Source organism: Saccostrea cucullata, unplaced genomic scaffold, assembly GCF_032062105.1.
Source record: "Saccostrea cucullata isolate Sc308-1 unplaced genomic scaffold, CSIRO_AGI_Scuc_v1 ctg7530, whole genome shotgun sequence".
NCBI lineage: Eukaryota > Metazoa > Mollusca > Bivalvia > Ostreida > Ostreidae > Saccostrea > Saccostrea cuccullata.
This window is the reverse complement of record NW_026936596.1, coordinates 57,465-74,107: the sequence shown is the minus strand read 5'-3', so window position 1 is coordinate 74,107 and position 16,643 is coordinate 57,465. Positions and strand designations below refer to the sequence as shown.

Sequence of the window (16,643 nt, the reverse complement as noted above, 5' to 3'; positions counted from 1 at the left end):
ACGATTTAAACAATTTAGAATCTACACTACCCCAGGATGCTTCCACATTAGTTTCAGCTTTTGTGGCCCAGTGGTTCTTGAGAAGAAGATTTTCAAAGCTTTTTCCTATATATTTCTATGTAAAACTTTGATTCCCCATTGTGGCCCTGCCCTTCCCCCGGGGATCATGATTTAAACAATTTAGAATCTACACTACCCCAGGATGCTTCCACATTAGTTATAGCTTTTGTGGCCCAGTGGTTCTTGAGAAGAAGATTTTCAAAGATTTTTTATATATATTTCTATGTGAAACTTGGATTCCCCATTGTGGCCCAACCCTTCCCCCGGGGGTCATAATTTGAACAATTTAGAATCTACACTACCCCAGGATGCTTCCACATATTTTTCAGCTTTTGTGGCCCAGTGGTTCTTGAGAAGAAGATTTTCAAAGATTTTTCCTATATATTTCTATGTAAAACTTTGATTCCCCATTGTGGCCCCGCCCCTCCTCCGGGGGTCAAGATTTTAACAATTTAGAATCTACACTACCCCAGGATGCTTCCACATTAGTTTCAGCTTTTGTGGCCCAGTGGTTTTTGAGAATAAGATTTTCAAAGATTTTTCCTATATATTTCTATGTAAAACTTTGATTCCCCATTGTTGCCCCGCCCTTCCCCTGGGAGTCATGATTTTAACAATTTAGAATCTACACTATATTAGAATGCTTCCATATAAGTATCAGCTTTTCTGGCCCATTGGTTCTTGAGAAGAAGATTTTTTAATGACCCCACCCTATTTTTGTCTTTTCTTGATTATCTCCCCTTGTGAGGGAACTTGGCCCTTTATTTGAATAATTTAAATTCCCCTTCACCCAAGAATGCTTTGTACCAAGTTTGGTCAAAATTGGCCCAGTGGTTCTTGAGAAGAAGTCGAAAATGTGAAAAGTTTACAGATGGACAGACAGACGGACGGACGACGGACAAAATGTGATCAGAAAAGCTCACTTGAGCCTTCGACTCAGGTGAGCTAATAAAGACAGGCTAAATACCTGGGTATGTTAAACATTTCGACAGAAAATATTCAAACACAGTTGAGTGAAGCGGTAAACCTAGTATGGTCGTCATTCTAACTGTTCCAGATTTCGTTTTTTTTTCATCGATTATGTTCATGATGTTGGTGTCTTTATTATCCATGCTCAGAACTTCTAAGACTCATTTTCGAGGTAAAATATAATTCCCAAATGCATTTATGTTTTACAAAATTACGTTTACTATGCAGAATTATCATTGTCATCTGCCCAAGAGATAAAACCCACTGTATTGTTATAAATGCAAAAAACGAAAACGGAAGAGGACTTGGTAATGGAGACTGTTATCATGAAGTAAAGTGTAATTAACTTAAATTAAGAAAATAAATGATATTATTTTCTTTTTAATTTTTCAAATTACTATTTCGGACCGGCATATTTTGTCTCCTTGCCGGTCCGAATGACTGGCTAACTGAAAAAGTTTTCCACAGCTCTGATACTAAATATTTTATGGGGTTACTTAAATTACCTTTGGTAGAATCGTTGCTATCATCATCAAATACAGCAGCAATCTATAAATCACAAATACATCAGAGATAGAAAAGGAAATTGTGTTAAATTCAACTTTTCCTAACAGCATATCAAAGTATTATTGTGACATAACCTCAATTCAATAATGATCTTTGAATAAAAAATTTCAAAAAATATTACAAACAGTAGTATCAATATAAAGACCCTATATTACATTTCAGTTGCAAATTATATCTTTACTTCCACTTATTGTATAACTTACTCTTTTCTTCTTTATAACAGAACCTAAAGTTATTTCATCATCATCATCATCACTATCGCTACCTACAAGCACAAAATACATACATGTACAGTTTAATCATAGCATTCAGCTCTGGCAATTAAGTTTAAAGATAAGATTCATTTTTTCCTTCAATTTTATGACTGTATATCAAACCATTCTCGGATCCACTTTCCAATGCTTTGGTTAGAGCTTCATCTATCACCTGTAAATAAGACTGATATATTAAAATGTTTATAAGGAATCATCTATTTTTCTTAGCAAGATTGCAGACCTGTTTACCCATATCGTTGTCTCTTAGTATTTTTGATTAGATTTGTCCATGAGATTTTGCATTTGCCGATAAGATTCCATTTTCCATCAATTTTACATAAAAAATAGAGAACAACTGCTTTTCTGACTACTAAAAAAAGGGTTTAATAACATGGTATTGATCATTTTATACCATGATGTTTTGGCAAACCGACATAACTATGTTTGAAATCTTTTTAAGTAATTATAAAAAGCTTGAAACTGAGACAGCTAGATCATCAAGAAAAACAACTTCTAAATTCTTAACTAGTGTATTTCTTATCCCCGTATTTTCATAATAGCAAAATGCGAGACATTTTTGGAACAAAAATCTGTACAAAATACAGCGAAATTGTAAGAGTAAACAGGTCTGAGAGTGTTTGAAAAGAACTTTCAAACTTTTATGGTCCACAACAAAATGAATAACGAGGACTGCAAAGCAGAGCATTCTTTCACAAGACAGCAGATCCCAAAATGTATTATTACTTCCTCTATGTATATACTCACCATTTACATATTCACAAGTGTTTTAACCCCTTACATGGCATATACGCATTTCTACGCCTCTGACTTGAAAAACGAGTATAGTGTGAAAAAACATTCATCACTTCGTTAATACTGCAAATATCAGAATAAATCTTCCAAGTTTGGAAAGAGAAAATAATTACGATGAAATAATCTACAGAAATGTATTCAGTTGGTTGTACCAGTTTTTTGCTAGCTTGAGTTAAACTTTGCGCACAATTTGAGCGATTTTGCCATTATCGAACTCAATACGGGGGTAACAAGTAATGTGTAAAAATGCTAAATTCTGGTGATTACCTCCCAACCCCACTCCATCCCCTCAAAATACTAAAAATTGGTTTGTGTAAAAATGTACAATATGCTCATAATTTTCAACACAACAATAAAATATTTTTCTGATATATTTAGCTAAGCAGAAAAACTAGAATGAAACTCATTCTTGAATAAATGGAAATTACAGTATGATTATGATTTATTTCGTTGCCATGGCAACTGAAATGATATTTTTATAACCATTTTCAGAAAGTACACAATACCTGCTTTCAGAATATATATACATTGGTATGTACAAAAAATTCAAGAAATACTTAAAAAAAATGCATTGAAATCTTAATATCAATTTTCCTAGAAATGCTTAAAATCTTTGCCATGGAAGAGGTTAATACATCCCCTCCAACTTGTTGCAAGGGGATAAAAACTTTAATTTTGCTACGTAACTTACCAATGGTGATTCACTCTCTGTTCTCCTGACATCTTTTTCTGAAAATATTAGTTAAAGGGTCTGGGTTTTTTTTCAATTACTTCTTAATGCAAACACATGGTAAAAAGAGCCTTCATACTTCTTACATAAGTTTGCTCGAAATAAATTAAACCCTTAAAAATTTAACTTTTATCAATTTCACAACCTTACAAGTCACTCGGTTTGATTTAGAAACATGAATTCCTGTCAACTTTACATAATGCCAAAAAACAAAATCAGAGTCGAGATTTCAGTTGAACAGAGAATACACACCTTCTATTGTTGTTTCTCCTTCCCCCTGAGTACTCTCCTCTTCTTCATCGTCCTCATCATCCAATATCCTCTTACTCTGATGAAACAAAATTGTCTAGTGAACATGCTGTTAAATATGCAGTTTCCCTTCTGCCTTGAACCCAAAATATTTTTTTAATCATCATCTTTTTACTATTTTTAAGCATACTTTTTTTGTCTAACATTTATTACTTGGCCCGTACATACAGAAATCACTCTGTGTATCTTCGATTCTAAAATACCTTCCCTTTTTTGTGTGTGTGTTGGGGGGGGGGGGGGGGGGGGGTTCGTGTAAATGTACATTTTTGGCATACTGTAGATTCCTTATTTTTCGCGAGTACTTTTTATCGCGATCTGGGCCTTTAACGTCAAATCGCGAGAATTATAATTCGCGAATGGACGGTAGATTAACATATTTTCCATAAATTTCAGCACCATAATAATAAAAGCGAGTAATATTTTTTCGCGAGTGACGCTTCTCGCGAAATTACGTGGAAATTAATTCTTCGCGTATAATTAGGAATCTGCAGTATTACTTGGTTTAGATGTTTTCCGTGCAGAATTCAGAATTACTGTTATGACAATGCACATTTGAAATTTACCTGTTTTGATTTTCTGCCTATCAATATGTCATTTTCTTCCTCATCACTCACTAAAAACAAAATATAAATCACTGAAATAAATCTATAATAAAAATTCTTTGATAGGGCCATATAAAAAGTGATAGCAATGTTAAAGCGATGAATAAGTTGAACATGAATCTTGCCTTCTAAAGAAGCTAAATTCAGAAAATAAAGTTGTAAAAGGTAAGCAGTCACAACATTGATTGATTGTATAAATGAATTTGCAATTTTCTTTGGCCTCCACTCTGACTCTTATCCTCACTTCTCACAAGCAGTGGCAGAGTCAAAGCAATCCAGTGCTCCAAGTTGCAACTAAAATGGTCGCATTTGCGACTAAAAAACTGATTTTGGGACTAGAAATAAAAACAAACTCGCATTTTCGCGACTGAGAAAATTTGGGCTGGTAACGTCGATTTTTAAGATCAGGATCGAGATTTACGTTGATCAAGATTCTCTATCAAGAAAATGTTTGAAGACATATACTTTAATACACTTTACAAGGCATCGCATGGACTTGGATAACGTAATGTTATGACAGCATGCTGTAATGGTGACTTACACAAAGTTTGATAGAACCAGAGACATTTATACATAATGTCTCTGATAGAATGGCATCCAAACTTCATAAACTTTCTGGGACCCAACCTTGTTATTGATCATGAAGCATTTGGTCAATTGCTTGCATATCACAACGAATCATGCTAATAAAAAGTGTTTTGGTGGTATTTATAATCACAATAACCGTATAATGAGTTAATAGATAGAATGTTCTATCGTTAAATGATAAATGTCCTACAGACCCGGTTTAACGATAGAATGTGTTCCGTGTAATCACAATGTAGCAAAGTAAACATGGGCGATAACTCGTACTAGTGCATTTACTATGAAAATCAAGAGTTCCGAACGTAAACATGGCGTTTAAATTTGAAGCGAGAAAAAACGGTGAGAAAATTAGTTGAATTTTCGTCTTTATTTAGACTACACTTTAGGTTTAAATACTTACGCAGCCCCAAAAAGGTTTGTTTTGATTAATTTATAAGTTATTTTCAGGGCAAATCTGTTTGTATCCTTCAAAATCGTTTCGGAGCGATTCTGCAATTTTTTGCTACATTGCGAGTATATGGGTGGTATTTTAACTGTGGTGAGAGCTTGTCCCGAGACACAGTTAGATTATTCTAACTAAATGAGTTAAGTACGTAGTAGTAAGTAAACATGACAAACAGGTCGCTAAGTCCTGTGTCAATAACTGTCAGAATCACATTTTCAGTTGAGAAAATTTAATTTCTATGATCAGATTTCTTGTGTTCTGTGTTTTGTACAACCATACGGGTAGATGTATTGAATAAAAATATTTCCTTCAACCTAGCAAATTGTTTCTAGTCACAGTGAAAAAAATTTTAGCGACCTTAAAGCAAGTGTGACTTGGAGCACTGCAATCTTGGATAATAAAAATATAAATCTACACAATCTCAATTACAAACAAGGTAAAATTTTTCCTTACAGTGTATGTCTTGGTCATTAGACTGCTGGCTATCATCATCCATCCCTGAATCCACTTTTTCACTACTGTGAGCATCTTCTTTCAAACTTCCCCTTACTTCAATCTGCTAAAAAAAAAAAACGTATTCCTTTCATAACAGCATGATCAGATTTTTCTAATTTTGTGCATATGGAATTTTTATGCCAACCGCCTAAATGATGTTTAGATCTTTAGGAGTCTGATAAGAATGTATGTGTCCTCACGTGAGCTCATTTTCTTTGACTTGAATTTCATAAAGATACAAAATCAATGCATCTAAACAATAACTTACGGTAGCATTAATTTCTGTTGTTTCCACCGTCATCTTTACATTTCCTCTTTCGCGCGTTATTCCGGCGCCTGCGTAAATCTGCAAACTTCCGGTAGAATACTCAAAGGAGCGAAAACGTGCTGACTTACGAATTCCGGATTATTTTTAAAATGTATTTAAATATAAAATTAAAATACACCACAGTGGTTATAACCAGTGTTAACATGTCGTAAAACTGGAATATAATATTCTTATTTTGTACCATTAACAATTTGTAAAGAGACATATGCATAATAAAATCATGTTATACAAAGAGTAAAACGATAAATCCCATTACTCACCCTTCCTTGTGTGTTCAGGGACGTAGCAACAGGGGGGGCTGGCCCCCCACTTTTTCCCCCAACATTACCTTTACTATAGGAAATGTTCATTGAAAGGATGGTTGCCCCTCCCACTTTTTACCACAGTACAATGATATGAAGGAATGGTGTACAAAAGTGTAGGAAAAAATTGGAAGTGAAAGTAACTTGGCTTTGAAAAAAGTTGGCCACTTTTTTTTTTCTTGCTTGTCAACTTTTTCAGGTAAGTAAAAAAAATTTTTTCTCTGGTTGGCCCCCTCACTTTCAAAAACGATGCTACGTGCCTGGCGTTGAATAATTTTCCATGTATTTTTTTTTTTTTTTTTTTTTGAGACGCAGATTAATACATGTATTTCTCAAATCAGTAGGCCTATAATATCATGACTGATACAATGCTATAGCAACTGACGATAAAACATAATTTTAAAAACTCATTTTATTTGGAAATTATTGGAACCAATTTCGGAACGTGTTTTATACACGGATCCAGAATTTTTTCCAGGGGGGAATCCACCCAAATGAACTGACGAAGGCCACGTTTTCTTGGTTTAGTATATATGCATTTAATAACTCTGCAAAGAATTTTAGATCCGCACATGCGGTTTGATCGACACAGGCTGAACACTTCTGCATTGATCTATTTTTTGGCATATTAAAAAGGTGCAGAAGTCAAATGTACATTCAAGGTCAAATCAAAATAAGACAAATTCTTCAAACATTCAAGTGTTTGCACAACAATTTTTGTCCTCCGCTTTTGCGAAAACCTGGGTTTTTATGACAGACTGACAGACGAATGAGGTTTAATATCTCATTCTTCTGTCAGTCTGTCATAAAAACTTTAAGCTTGGTCAAAACTAAGAGACAGAACTGTGACAAGACCTTTCCAAATATACTATGATTTTTGAACCGATGACCTTGACCTTGAAGTTTTACCTACTTAAAAAAAATTATTTCTTTAAAATGGCCTAAACTTTTGATAGAGAAAAGGTAGGGATTTCATATTACACATGTTAGTTACCTGTGACAAGTCTTTTCTAAATACACTCTGATTTTTACCAAGTGAACTTGAAGATTGGCTTACTTTTCAAAAACTTTAACCTTGGCCATAACTTTTGAATGAGAAGAGATAGTGCTTTCATATTCCTAAAGTCAGCTACCCGAGACGAGACCTTTCTAAATACACTGTGATATTTGACACGTGACATTGAAGTCTGACCTACTTTTCAACAATGTTGGCACATGACGTTACTTATTCTTCTTTTAATAAAAAAAAAAAAAAAAACCCATACCTAATAATATTTCCATTTCTAATTTTCTTTCTGTGATAACTCTTTGAAAGTTAGCGGAGTTGATTTCTTGATAATTCTACCCGAATGTAAATTAGGCAGGTCGATAGATCAGGAGCTGAGAAGGCCTAATACATGTATGCATGCAAATCTCGTGCGCATCAGTCTCTGTGTCTGACGCTAAGTAGGCCAAATATGCATGTAAATCCCGTGCGGCTGCCTTTGTGTTTGATGTCAGTGGGCGAGGAGTATTGAAATTAGTATGAGTATTTAGATCTATGTCTACATTTTAAAGTCCAAATCTACAATTTTATTTCAGAATGAAATGGAAATATAAGGAATCACAGTCTAGTTAGTATAGTATGCCAGGGACATCACGATAATGGGAAACATGGGATAATTTATGCATAGCGGGCTTCGCCTGTGATTTTTCCATATAACTTTTGATAGAGAAGGGATAGGGCTTTCATATAACTTAAGAGCCCTGACTGAGGTGCACTGTCTGTAACAAGATGTTCCCGAGCATGCTTAATCTTTTATCTCTTGACCTTCATGATTGACCTAATTTTCAAAAATTTTGTAATGGTTAAGGGGCGTTTAAATTAACGCAGAGAAGACCTTAAATAATGAATAATTGAATGACCTGACTACCCTTGGAACAGAAAAGCCCAAGGGTATATATAAAGCGATGCTTTAGGGAAATCAGGCATTCAGAAGGTTACGGCCGAAGCAGAAGGCTGAACTGAGAAGATATCGACTTAATATCGGAGAAAATCAAGAAGTTAAGGGTAAGAACAGAAATAGCACCAGTGGCAGGTAATCTAGGGAATTGATGGTAAGTTCTGGGTGCAGTAAATCTGCAGAAGATTGAGACACCCAGTTCTTTCCTATCAAAAGGAACCTAGGGTAGAAACACGGTGCAAAAGCCATACCCAGTCCACGTCTCTAGATAACAAAAATTTTAATAAATTGTGATTTTCCCTCAGACAGAGCTGTCGTACAATTATTAGTCCAATCATTAATTCAGATAGAGTAAGAGAAATCCAATCCACTAAGACACTAGAAGCGGGGGTGGGGGCACAATTCTGTGAATTCAGGGACGTAGCAACGCCCCCCCCCCCCCCACTTTTTTCCCAACATTACCTTTACTATTGAAAATGTCCATTGAAAGGTTAGTTGGCCCCCCCCCCCCCCACTTCTTACCAACAGTATAGTGATATCAAGAAAATGTAGTATTGTACGCAAAAAAATGGAAGTGAAAGGAAGTTGGGCTTGAAAAACGTTGACCACTACCCCCTCCCCCCTTTAACCAAAACTTTCGTTGCAAGATAACAAAAGAAACACAATTTTTAGTTTTGATCTTTTCCACGAATACAATGTATAGTAGAATAAGTAATGGTATCAAGCACAAATAAAAACTAATGAAATGTTAATTGACAAAACTAAACATGATATTACAAGATATTGCACATTAAAATGTCGACATCACATGGACTATTTCTCAGTACACCGGAAGAGCGTCCCACATTTTTTTGGCGCCCTCTGGGTCTATCTGGAAGTCCACAGCGTCAGCGTTCCACATGCCCACCCCTCGTAGTCCGTGATACGTACTGATGTTGTATTTCAGAACGAGGCTCTCTGGGTCATCATACCATATCTGATATGTTACTGTCTGCAATAGAGGACAAGTTACGTTTTTCTCTAATCATAAAGATGACAGCTAGCAAGATTATAAGAGAGCCTTTGGCACTGGTGAGCTAATAAATTCGAAGATTCAGAAAAGTCTGCTAAATACAGGTAGTACAGCAACTTGGGCTGGCTATACGGTACTACAACTTCGCTCTGCTAAATGGTAGATTCTTTTAAAAGGTAATTATACATTTTTATTACACAAAGAAGCGATATTCTCTAAAGTATTTTGTAATTTTCTACAGTATTTCGTACATATTGGCAAAGATTAAATTATTGAAGGGGACACGCCCCCCCCCCCCCCCCCCCCCCGTCCCTTCTGCCTCAGCTTCCTACAGACATGCATGTTAAAGATCCAACATTACAAGACTGACGAGCAAAGTGTCCAACATTACAAGATAATCATATAAAGGATCTAACATTGCATGATTGTCATGTGAAGGTAACATTATAGTATTGCTATGTTTATGGTATAAAACAAGAAGGATGCCATGTGACAATATTGCAGGAACCCTATTTAAAGGGCTCACAAGATTGCCACGTAAATGATTCATTACAAGATTATCATGTTATGGAAGAAGTATACGGAGTACTTACATTGTTAACGAAGTTAAAGTATGGTGAAAGTGTTTTCTTATCCCATATTCGCCCGGTTGAAGATTTAGGTAGCAATGAAGACATTATATAACTGTAATTGATTTCTGATCCTGCTGCATCACTGCAGTTGATTCCTCGAAAAGGAACATGTTTTATTGCACATTTATTGTCCTGAAATTATTCACATGATCAGTGATAAAAACAACATGGAAAAGAAAAAAAAAACAAATCACATATATTGAAGAGAGATAAAGGAATAAAAATTTTTGATAACCATATTAATTTGGGATTTCACAACAAAAGTCACACAGTTGTTTTCTAGGGCTGGGACGATATATCGAGATATCGATATATCGTGATATATGTGAGGAGATACACATATCGATATATTTGAACAAATATCGAAATATCGCCCCAAAAAATCTTACTTCTGTTTTTCTTTGTTTATTTAATATTTGGGGTTTAATATATAAAATAAATAAGTTAAATATAAATATAGATATAAAATAAATAATAATTAACACCAAATGAGTAAAATATTTTTGTTTTATGAGATAAAAAAAAACTATTTTGAATAAATTATTCTCATTTGCAAAGAAATAATTTGTTTATTTCAATGCAAAAAAAGATTTTATAAGCAATTAAACATATCGTGATACATATCGTATCGTGGCTCAAATATCGTGATACGTATCGATATTGAAAAAGTTGTATCGTCCCAGCCGTATTGTTTTCGCTATCTAGAAATACATGTATGGAAAGGAATCGCCAATCAAACACTTTCCAGAGATCTAGAAATGAATTGCTAACCAAACACTTTTTTAATATCCTGTTCACTTACCTTTGTGATGCTTTCACATTGGTAAATATAGCCATACCATGGTACTCCCAACACTAACTTATTTAAATCGGCTCCCATTTCATAGTACTTGTAAAAACCTTAGGAAGAAACATCAGAGTTATCATAAACACTACGCGGTGTATCTAGTTACGTATTCTATTTAAGGAATGACACTAATTCTTGGCCAGATTATCGAGTATAATATGGTTTGGGTCAGTTTACGCTTTATAATCCGCGAAGCGGATTATAAAAAAGCGTAAACTGACCCAAACCATATTATACTCGATAATCTGGCCAAGAATTAGAGTCATTCCTTATAATTTAATTTTAAAATAATTAAACAACTGGGGATGTAAAATTGTGTTGTTTTTATTAGTTCAAATTTACCGCGCAATAATACAACCGTAGTAACGGAAGTGATGGGAAGCAAGGGGAGGTAAAAACTGATACATAGATCTAGCAGCCATGATGCTTGTTTACATGAGGTAAGATCGAGCAACTGTTTGAAGTTAAAGGTACATTCATTAAATCTGGAATTTTTCATGAATCCGAAGGACTGGAAATGAGGGGATTGATGGATACAGATGATTCAGCTGGTTGTCAAGGGGGTGTGTCCCCATACCAAACCAGATTATACAAAATGTTATGCGTTCCTTTTTGGAAATCAACCAATGAGAGACAAGAATACAAACAGAATTAAATTATTATCTAATCAAATTAGATAGACATGATCTTAAAGCATTTATTACTGGTTTTTTTTCAAAATTTCTTATGATCTTAAAAAAAATGAACCTGATTCTGTTTTGTAGAATCCAGAATTTGCGCCAGCAATACATTCTCCATAGATTTGACTTTGTTCATCATAAGACATAATGAACAAGAAATCACTAACATAACTGAGTTTTAGGTAGTCGTAAAACCTCTGATCAACCCCCACTGGACTCCAAGCCACGTCTACACTAACCTATAGAAACGGAAAACAAGAGACAGTTAAAGAAGGAAGAAAACAATGCTATTTTTTCAACACGATCCCGATCTCAAAAGTCAAATATGTACATTTATATAATTTATTTATAATTAATTTTTCCGTTTGCCTTTTAGTTCATTACCTGATAATTTTTGTTGGCTTGTTTGAATGTCTGATAAGTTTCATTTACAAGAGCGGTATAACCGTCCCTCTGGTCTGTCCTGTCTTCAGCAATGAAGTCTTCGAAGTCGAAATTTATTCCATCCAGGTAGTTTTTCTGTACAATGTTTAGCTGGTCTTTAACCCAGTTACTTCTCTGCGTCGCATTGGTCAGGTTAGCCTTTGGGTAGTTTGCTTTGAAAATATATCATTCAGTTAAGCCATATTAATATTCTTTTTAAAAAGATTGTTTATTATTTTAATTAATATAAGCGTTACCAGCCTTTGTTGTAAAGTAGAATTACCGATTAGAACAGCTCTTGCTCCGTGTTTGTGGGCAAAACACATCAAATCAAGGTTAATATACCCAACCATAACCACGGTGGTCACTTTGGACCAATCATAATGGGTCCATTTTGCTTCTCTCTTATCCAACGAAAATATGAATACCTACAGAAATAATAAACTAAATTTGTTTAAAAAATACATGGGTAAACATACGGAAAATTTAACAATTGCTAACTATATATAAATTTAAATGTTTATAATTTATAAAATTAGAAAATTGCCAACTATATATAAATTTAAATATTTATAATTTATATAATTAGAAACCATCCTTTTCAATCAAATCAGAATGTCTCAAAGTGAAAGCTTACAAAAGATGGTTTTCAGTTAAAACAGAACTTCCTATTTTTCAGATTGCTCAACCAGGCCCCAAGACCAGAAACTGACAACTTTAGGAGATCCAGCACCAGTGCGCAAGCAAGGCGTACCCCCCCCCCCCCTTGATATTTTTTAAATTTGTGTGTATTCCCCTGAAGGGAACTCTTTTACTGTGTTTAATACGCATGCGCTATAAATAAAGTCACTTCCGCGGACGTTCTTGATGTAAACATGTTTATGGTGTAATGCATCTGTCATATGGAAAAATGTTATTGTGCTTGTGAATAAAAAGAAATCTTAACTGATTCGTATTTTTTTTAAATTGCCCACTCATAGTCTCTTTCTGGATTTGTATTAATATGTGTAGTACTATAATAAGGTGCTGTGTGCCCCCCCCCCCCTTACAAAAAAAAAGAAAGAAACAAATTACCGATAAAATGCTGATACGTATTCGAATAGGCCTATTGAAAAAAAAGCTAATAAGCTAATTTTCGGTAGTGGATATTCTGCAGACGGATCATCATTATTTACAAAATGTGCGGAACAAATTTTTAGTTATAAAGTTTTTTTTCTATTATACGTCTCTGTTTTAAGAATTAATCTAGCCTGCTGCAGCCATATTTTCTTTGTATCTCTAGGAATTTTTTGGAGACTGATGATTACCTCTGAAATTGCTGCATATACAGCAGTACTTCGTCTTCCGCGACCGATACCAACAAACTGCGTTTTTGCTCGATTGTATGCCATAACATAGAACTTTTACATGTACAAGAACACATTTGGTGACAATTAAAGGCCTATTTCATTTGAATTAACAGTGTTTCTAGAATTTTTTATTTGTAAAATAATTGATTCACCATATGTAGTATTAAAACTTTGAATAGAATTCTAAATGAATAATTTAATCTCATGTCCTCATGTAACGAAGAAAGACTAATTAAAATAGCATTGACCTGAATTCGTGTTACATATGTCGTATAAAGTCTGAGCTGCATTTAATCAAAGTTTTAGTGTAGGATCTAAGCATATGTACATGTATATTCCCGAGTAAAATACACATTTTGTTTTAGATCAGAGAATTGAGAGCAGAACCACGAAATTGATACAATAATTTCCTAGCGTATTTCTCGTTAATTAACGGAAAACATTCTTTTCTCAACTGTTATTTATTTTTTAAAAATCCTTTCAGTGTAAGTACATGTATTTATTTTTATAAGTTATTCTTTTTTGCAAAGTGTGTAAAAAACAATATGAGAGAGAGAGAGAGAGAGAGAGAGAGAGACTCATGTAACCCCGTGTAACTGACATACATGTACATCTGTGAAAAAATATATATACCGTAATTTTATTGAAATCACAATTATAGTAATTCTAATAATTTTCAATTTTCACAACTATGGTTCATATTCAACTGTTCAACCCATTTACATATTCGTTCTATGTACCTGTACGCACGGGGGGGGGGGGGGGGGGGGGGGGGGGGGTTCAAGGAGCTTAGCCCCACCCCCACTTTTTTCCCAATATTACTTTTTCTATTGAAAATGTTCATTGACAGACATGTTGCCACCCCCCCCCCCCCCCCCCCCCACACACAGTTAATACTACGGTAAAGTTATATAAGAGAAATGTAGTATTGTATGCCAAGGAACTGGTACTGAAATAAGTAGCTTTTTCAACTTTGGGCAAGGTTTTTCTTTGCTTGTCAACTTTTCAAGGTGAGAAAAAAATATTTCTTTGGCTACCCCCCCCCCCCACTTTTAAAGATGATGCTTCGTGTCTGGCTAATTCGTATAGCTTTCTAGAAAGGGGGGGGGGGCTAACAGACCTTTTATAAAATAATTCATTATCTAAAAAAAATGCAAACCGTTTCCTTCTTTTAAAATTTTTAAATACAGTGTGTAAGTTGATCACTATTTTGTTGGATTATCCATAGATCTAAAGCGATTTAGGTCTATGGATTATCGTAATGTGTAGTCCGCGGAAGTTAGGCTAGTGTAGAAGAGTTCCGATTTTGAGGGGAGATAACTCACTTTTGAAAATGGGGAATTAGAGAAAACCACCTCTTATTTGTTAGAATTCTCAGTTTCCGGGATTCACCAGGACTGTGTCCTGAACCCCCTGGAGGCTTCGATGTAGCCCTCAATCAACCCCACCCCCACCCCACCCCCAACCCCCCACTTATGAAATTCCTGGATCCGCCGCTGAACAGAGAACAGACTCAAGTCAAAATTTCAAACCAATATAATCAAAGTTTCATCGAGTTTGAATTTAAATGTTGTACAAAATCGTTTAGAAACATGTATTGGAAGATCCGGGTATGGATTACCCTCCCCCTTTGTAACTAAAGAAAGTGAAAAATGCTACTTTTACTTTCTATTTGCATTTACTTTTGAAAGTTGTTATTTATAAACAAATGCTGTTGTTCAAAATGTGTTGTTAGATACAGTGATTGTATAAGTTTTAAGACATAAATATTATTAATGATGAAAAGTGCATGAACTTTAATTGAATTAAAACCGTAATTTAAGCCTATTTAACTTTTATGAAGACCACATTGACAAACCTCTTTTCGCTTATTATCCTTAACTATATCACACTGCTGTTCATTTTCACAAGGACAAGCACAATTTACAAAGTTTACAAAGCTCACGGTAAAGAAGAAAAGTAAAAATATATAGTTAAACATCGCCTCAATTGTCATGTTTACAAGAATAGATAGGCGTTCCAGGTGCGGTGTGTATTCAAATCGTCCTACAATAGTTCAACACTTCCTTGTAAGATGTATGCAAAGTCCTAAAGATAATCCAACCTCCATAAAAAGTAATAAAGAACCTTAAGTAGTCGAATACATGTACATGTTTAAAATATGTATGTTTTTATGACATATGTACATCACTGTTTCGTATGTAATAAGAACATCTAGCTGGCAATTGATAAAGTATCTTTCGTGCTAATACTTTTGCTCACACCAGCTGTGCTTCAGTTGGGTATGTTTTGTATTTATTTTTTTCTAAGTATCGCGATTTTTAGTCTGATTAATGATAAACCACAGTTAACGAAGGTGTGAATTCATTCATGCAGAGGAAATAAAAAATGTCTGTCTGTCTGTCGGTATAGGAATTTGTTGTTCTGTTATAAGGAAAACAGGAAGAATTATTTTTGAACTGAATTACATGTACATGTCGGATTTTCAATAATATTGTATGAGATAAAACGAGCCCTTGATATTGTTTATTTTTGTGTATGCAAATATTATAGTTTTACCCTTATAAGCATTACTGTACTGTGCATGAAAATTATATAGAAACTTGATTTTAAAACAGAAAGAAACAAGATGTGTTTGTGAAACACTGATGCCTCCGTATGGCAACATAGCAAAGATTAAACTTTTCTTAAATGCAAATTTAATTAATTGGTACCAAAAGTAGGGTATTCTCTTACTTAATTTACTTACTTATCCTCTTCGTCCCCGATGGGACATCAAGGCTTCAATAAGCTGCCTCCATCTTCCTCTATCCTTTGCCACATGCTGTGCATGCCCCCACGAGTAGCCCATTTCCTCTAACTCTGATGTTATAGTTCTTCTCCATGTTGTTCGTGGTCTACATGGCTTCCTCTTTCCAGATGGTGTCCAATGTAAGGCTGTTTTGGGTATCCTGGTCTGAGGCATTCTCATCACGTGTCCAAGCCATCTCATTTTTCTTTGCTTGATTTCTGTTGTTATACTCCTTCTTTTGCTTTTCTTGTGCATGTCTCTGTTAGAGATCTTGTTCGGCCAGAAGATACTGTGGATTTTTCGAAGACCATTGTTGTGGAATGCCTCTACTTTTCTCATGTCGCTGTCAACAACATTCTCACTGGAAAACAATTGTGAAATTTGAAAGTAAGCCAGTGTTAAAGTTTTTTTTTCAGTAAGTACAAAAATCTCCAAGGTCAAGGTCAAAAGGTCAAGGTAATTGGTATCTAATGAATGGTCTTGCCACAAAGAATACTTATGAAGAGT

The 16,643-nt window shown here is 34.7% G+C and overlaps 2 protein-coding genes across 2 annotated transcripts; both read right to left on the bottom strand.

Annotated features, from left to right (window-relative positions):
• Positions 1-1,535: 1,535 nt before the first annotated feature.
• LOC134245900 (ribosome biogenesis protein BOP1 homolog) lies at positions 1,536-6,183 on the bottom strand (the record flags this gene model as incomplete). Its single annotated transcript, XM_062728142.1, has 8 exons — positions 6,098-6,183; positions 5,788-5,893; positions 4,266-4,315; positions 3,646-3,721; positions 3,355-3,392; positions 1,974-2,022; positions 1,800-1,861; positions 1,536-1,578 (listed from the first exon to the last, which is right to left on the bottom strand). Coding segments are annotated over exons 1-8 (457 nt in total), but the record flags the coding sequence as incomplete, so codon positions are not given.
• Positions 6,184-9,065: 2,882 nt separating this feature from the next.
• LOC134245894 (di-N-acetylchitobiase-like) lies at positions 9,066-15,359 on the bottom strand. The gene is made up of 7 exons (XM_062728135.1): positions 15,204-15,359; positions 12,280-12,424; positions 11,958-12,169; positions 11,641-11,812; positions 10,849-10,946; positions 10,008-10,178; positions 9,066-9,393 (listed from the first exon to the last, which is right to left on the bottom strand). The coding sequence occupies exons 1-7, from the start codon at positions 15,339-15,341 to the stop codon at positions 9,223-9,225; spliced, it is 1,107 nt and encodes a 368-aa protein (XP_062584119.1). The 5' UTR covers positions 15,342-15,359; the 3' UTR covers positions 9,066-9,222.
• Between the last annotated feature and the right edge of the window lie 1,284 nt (positions 15,360-16,643).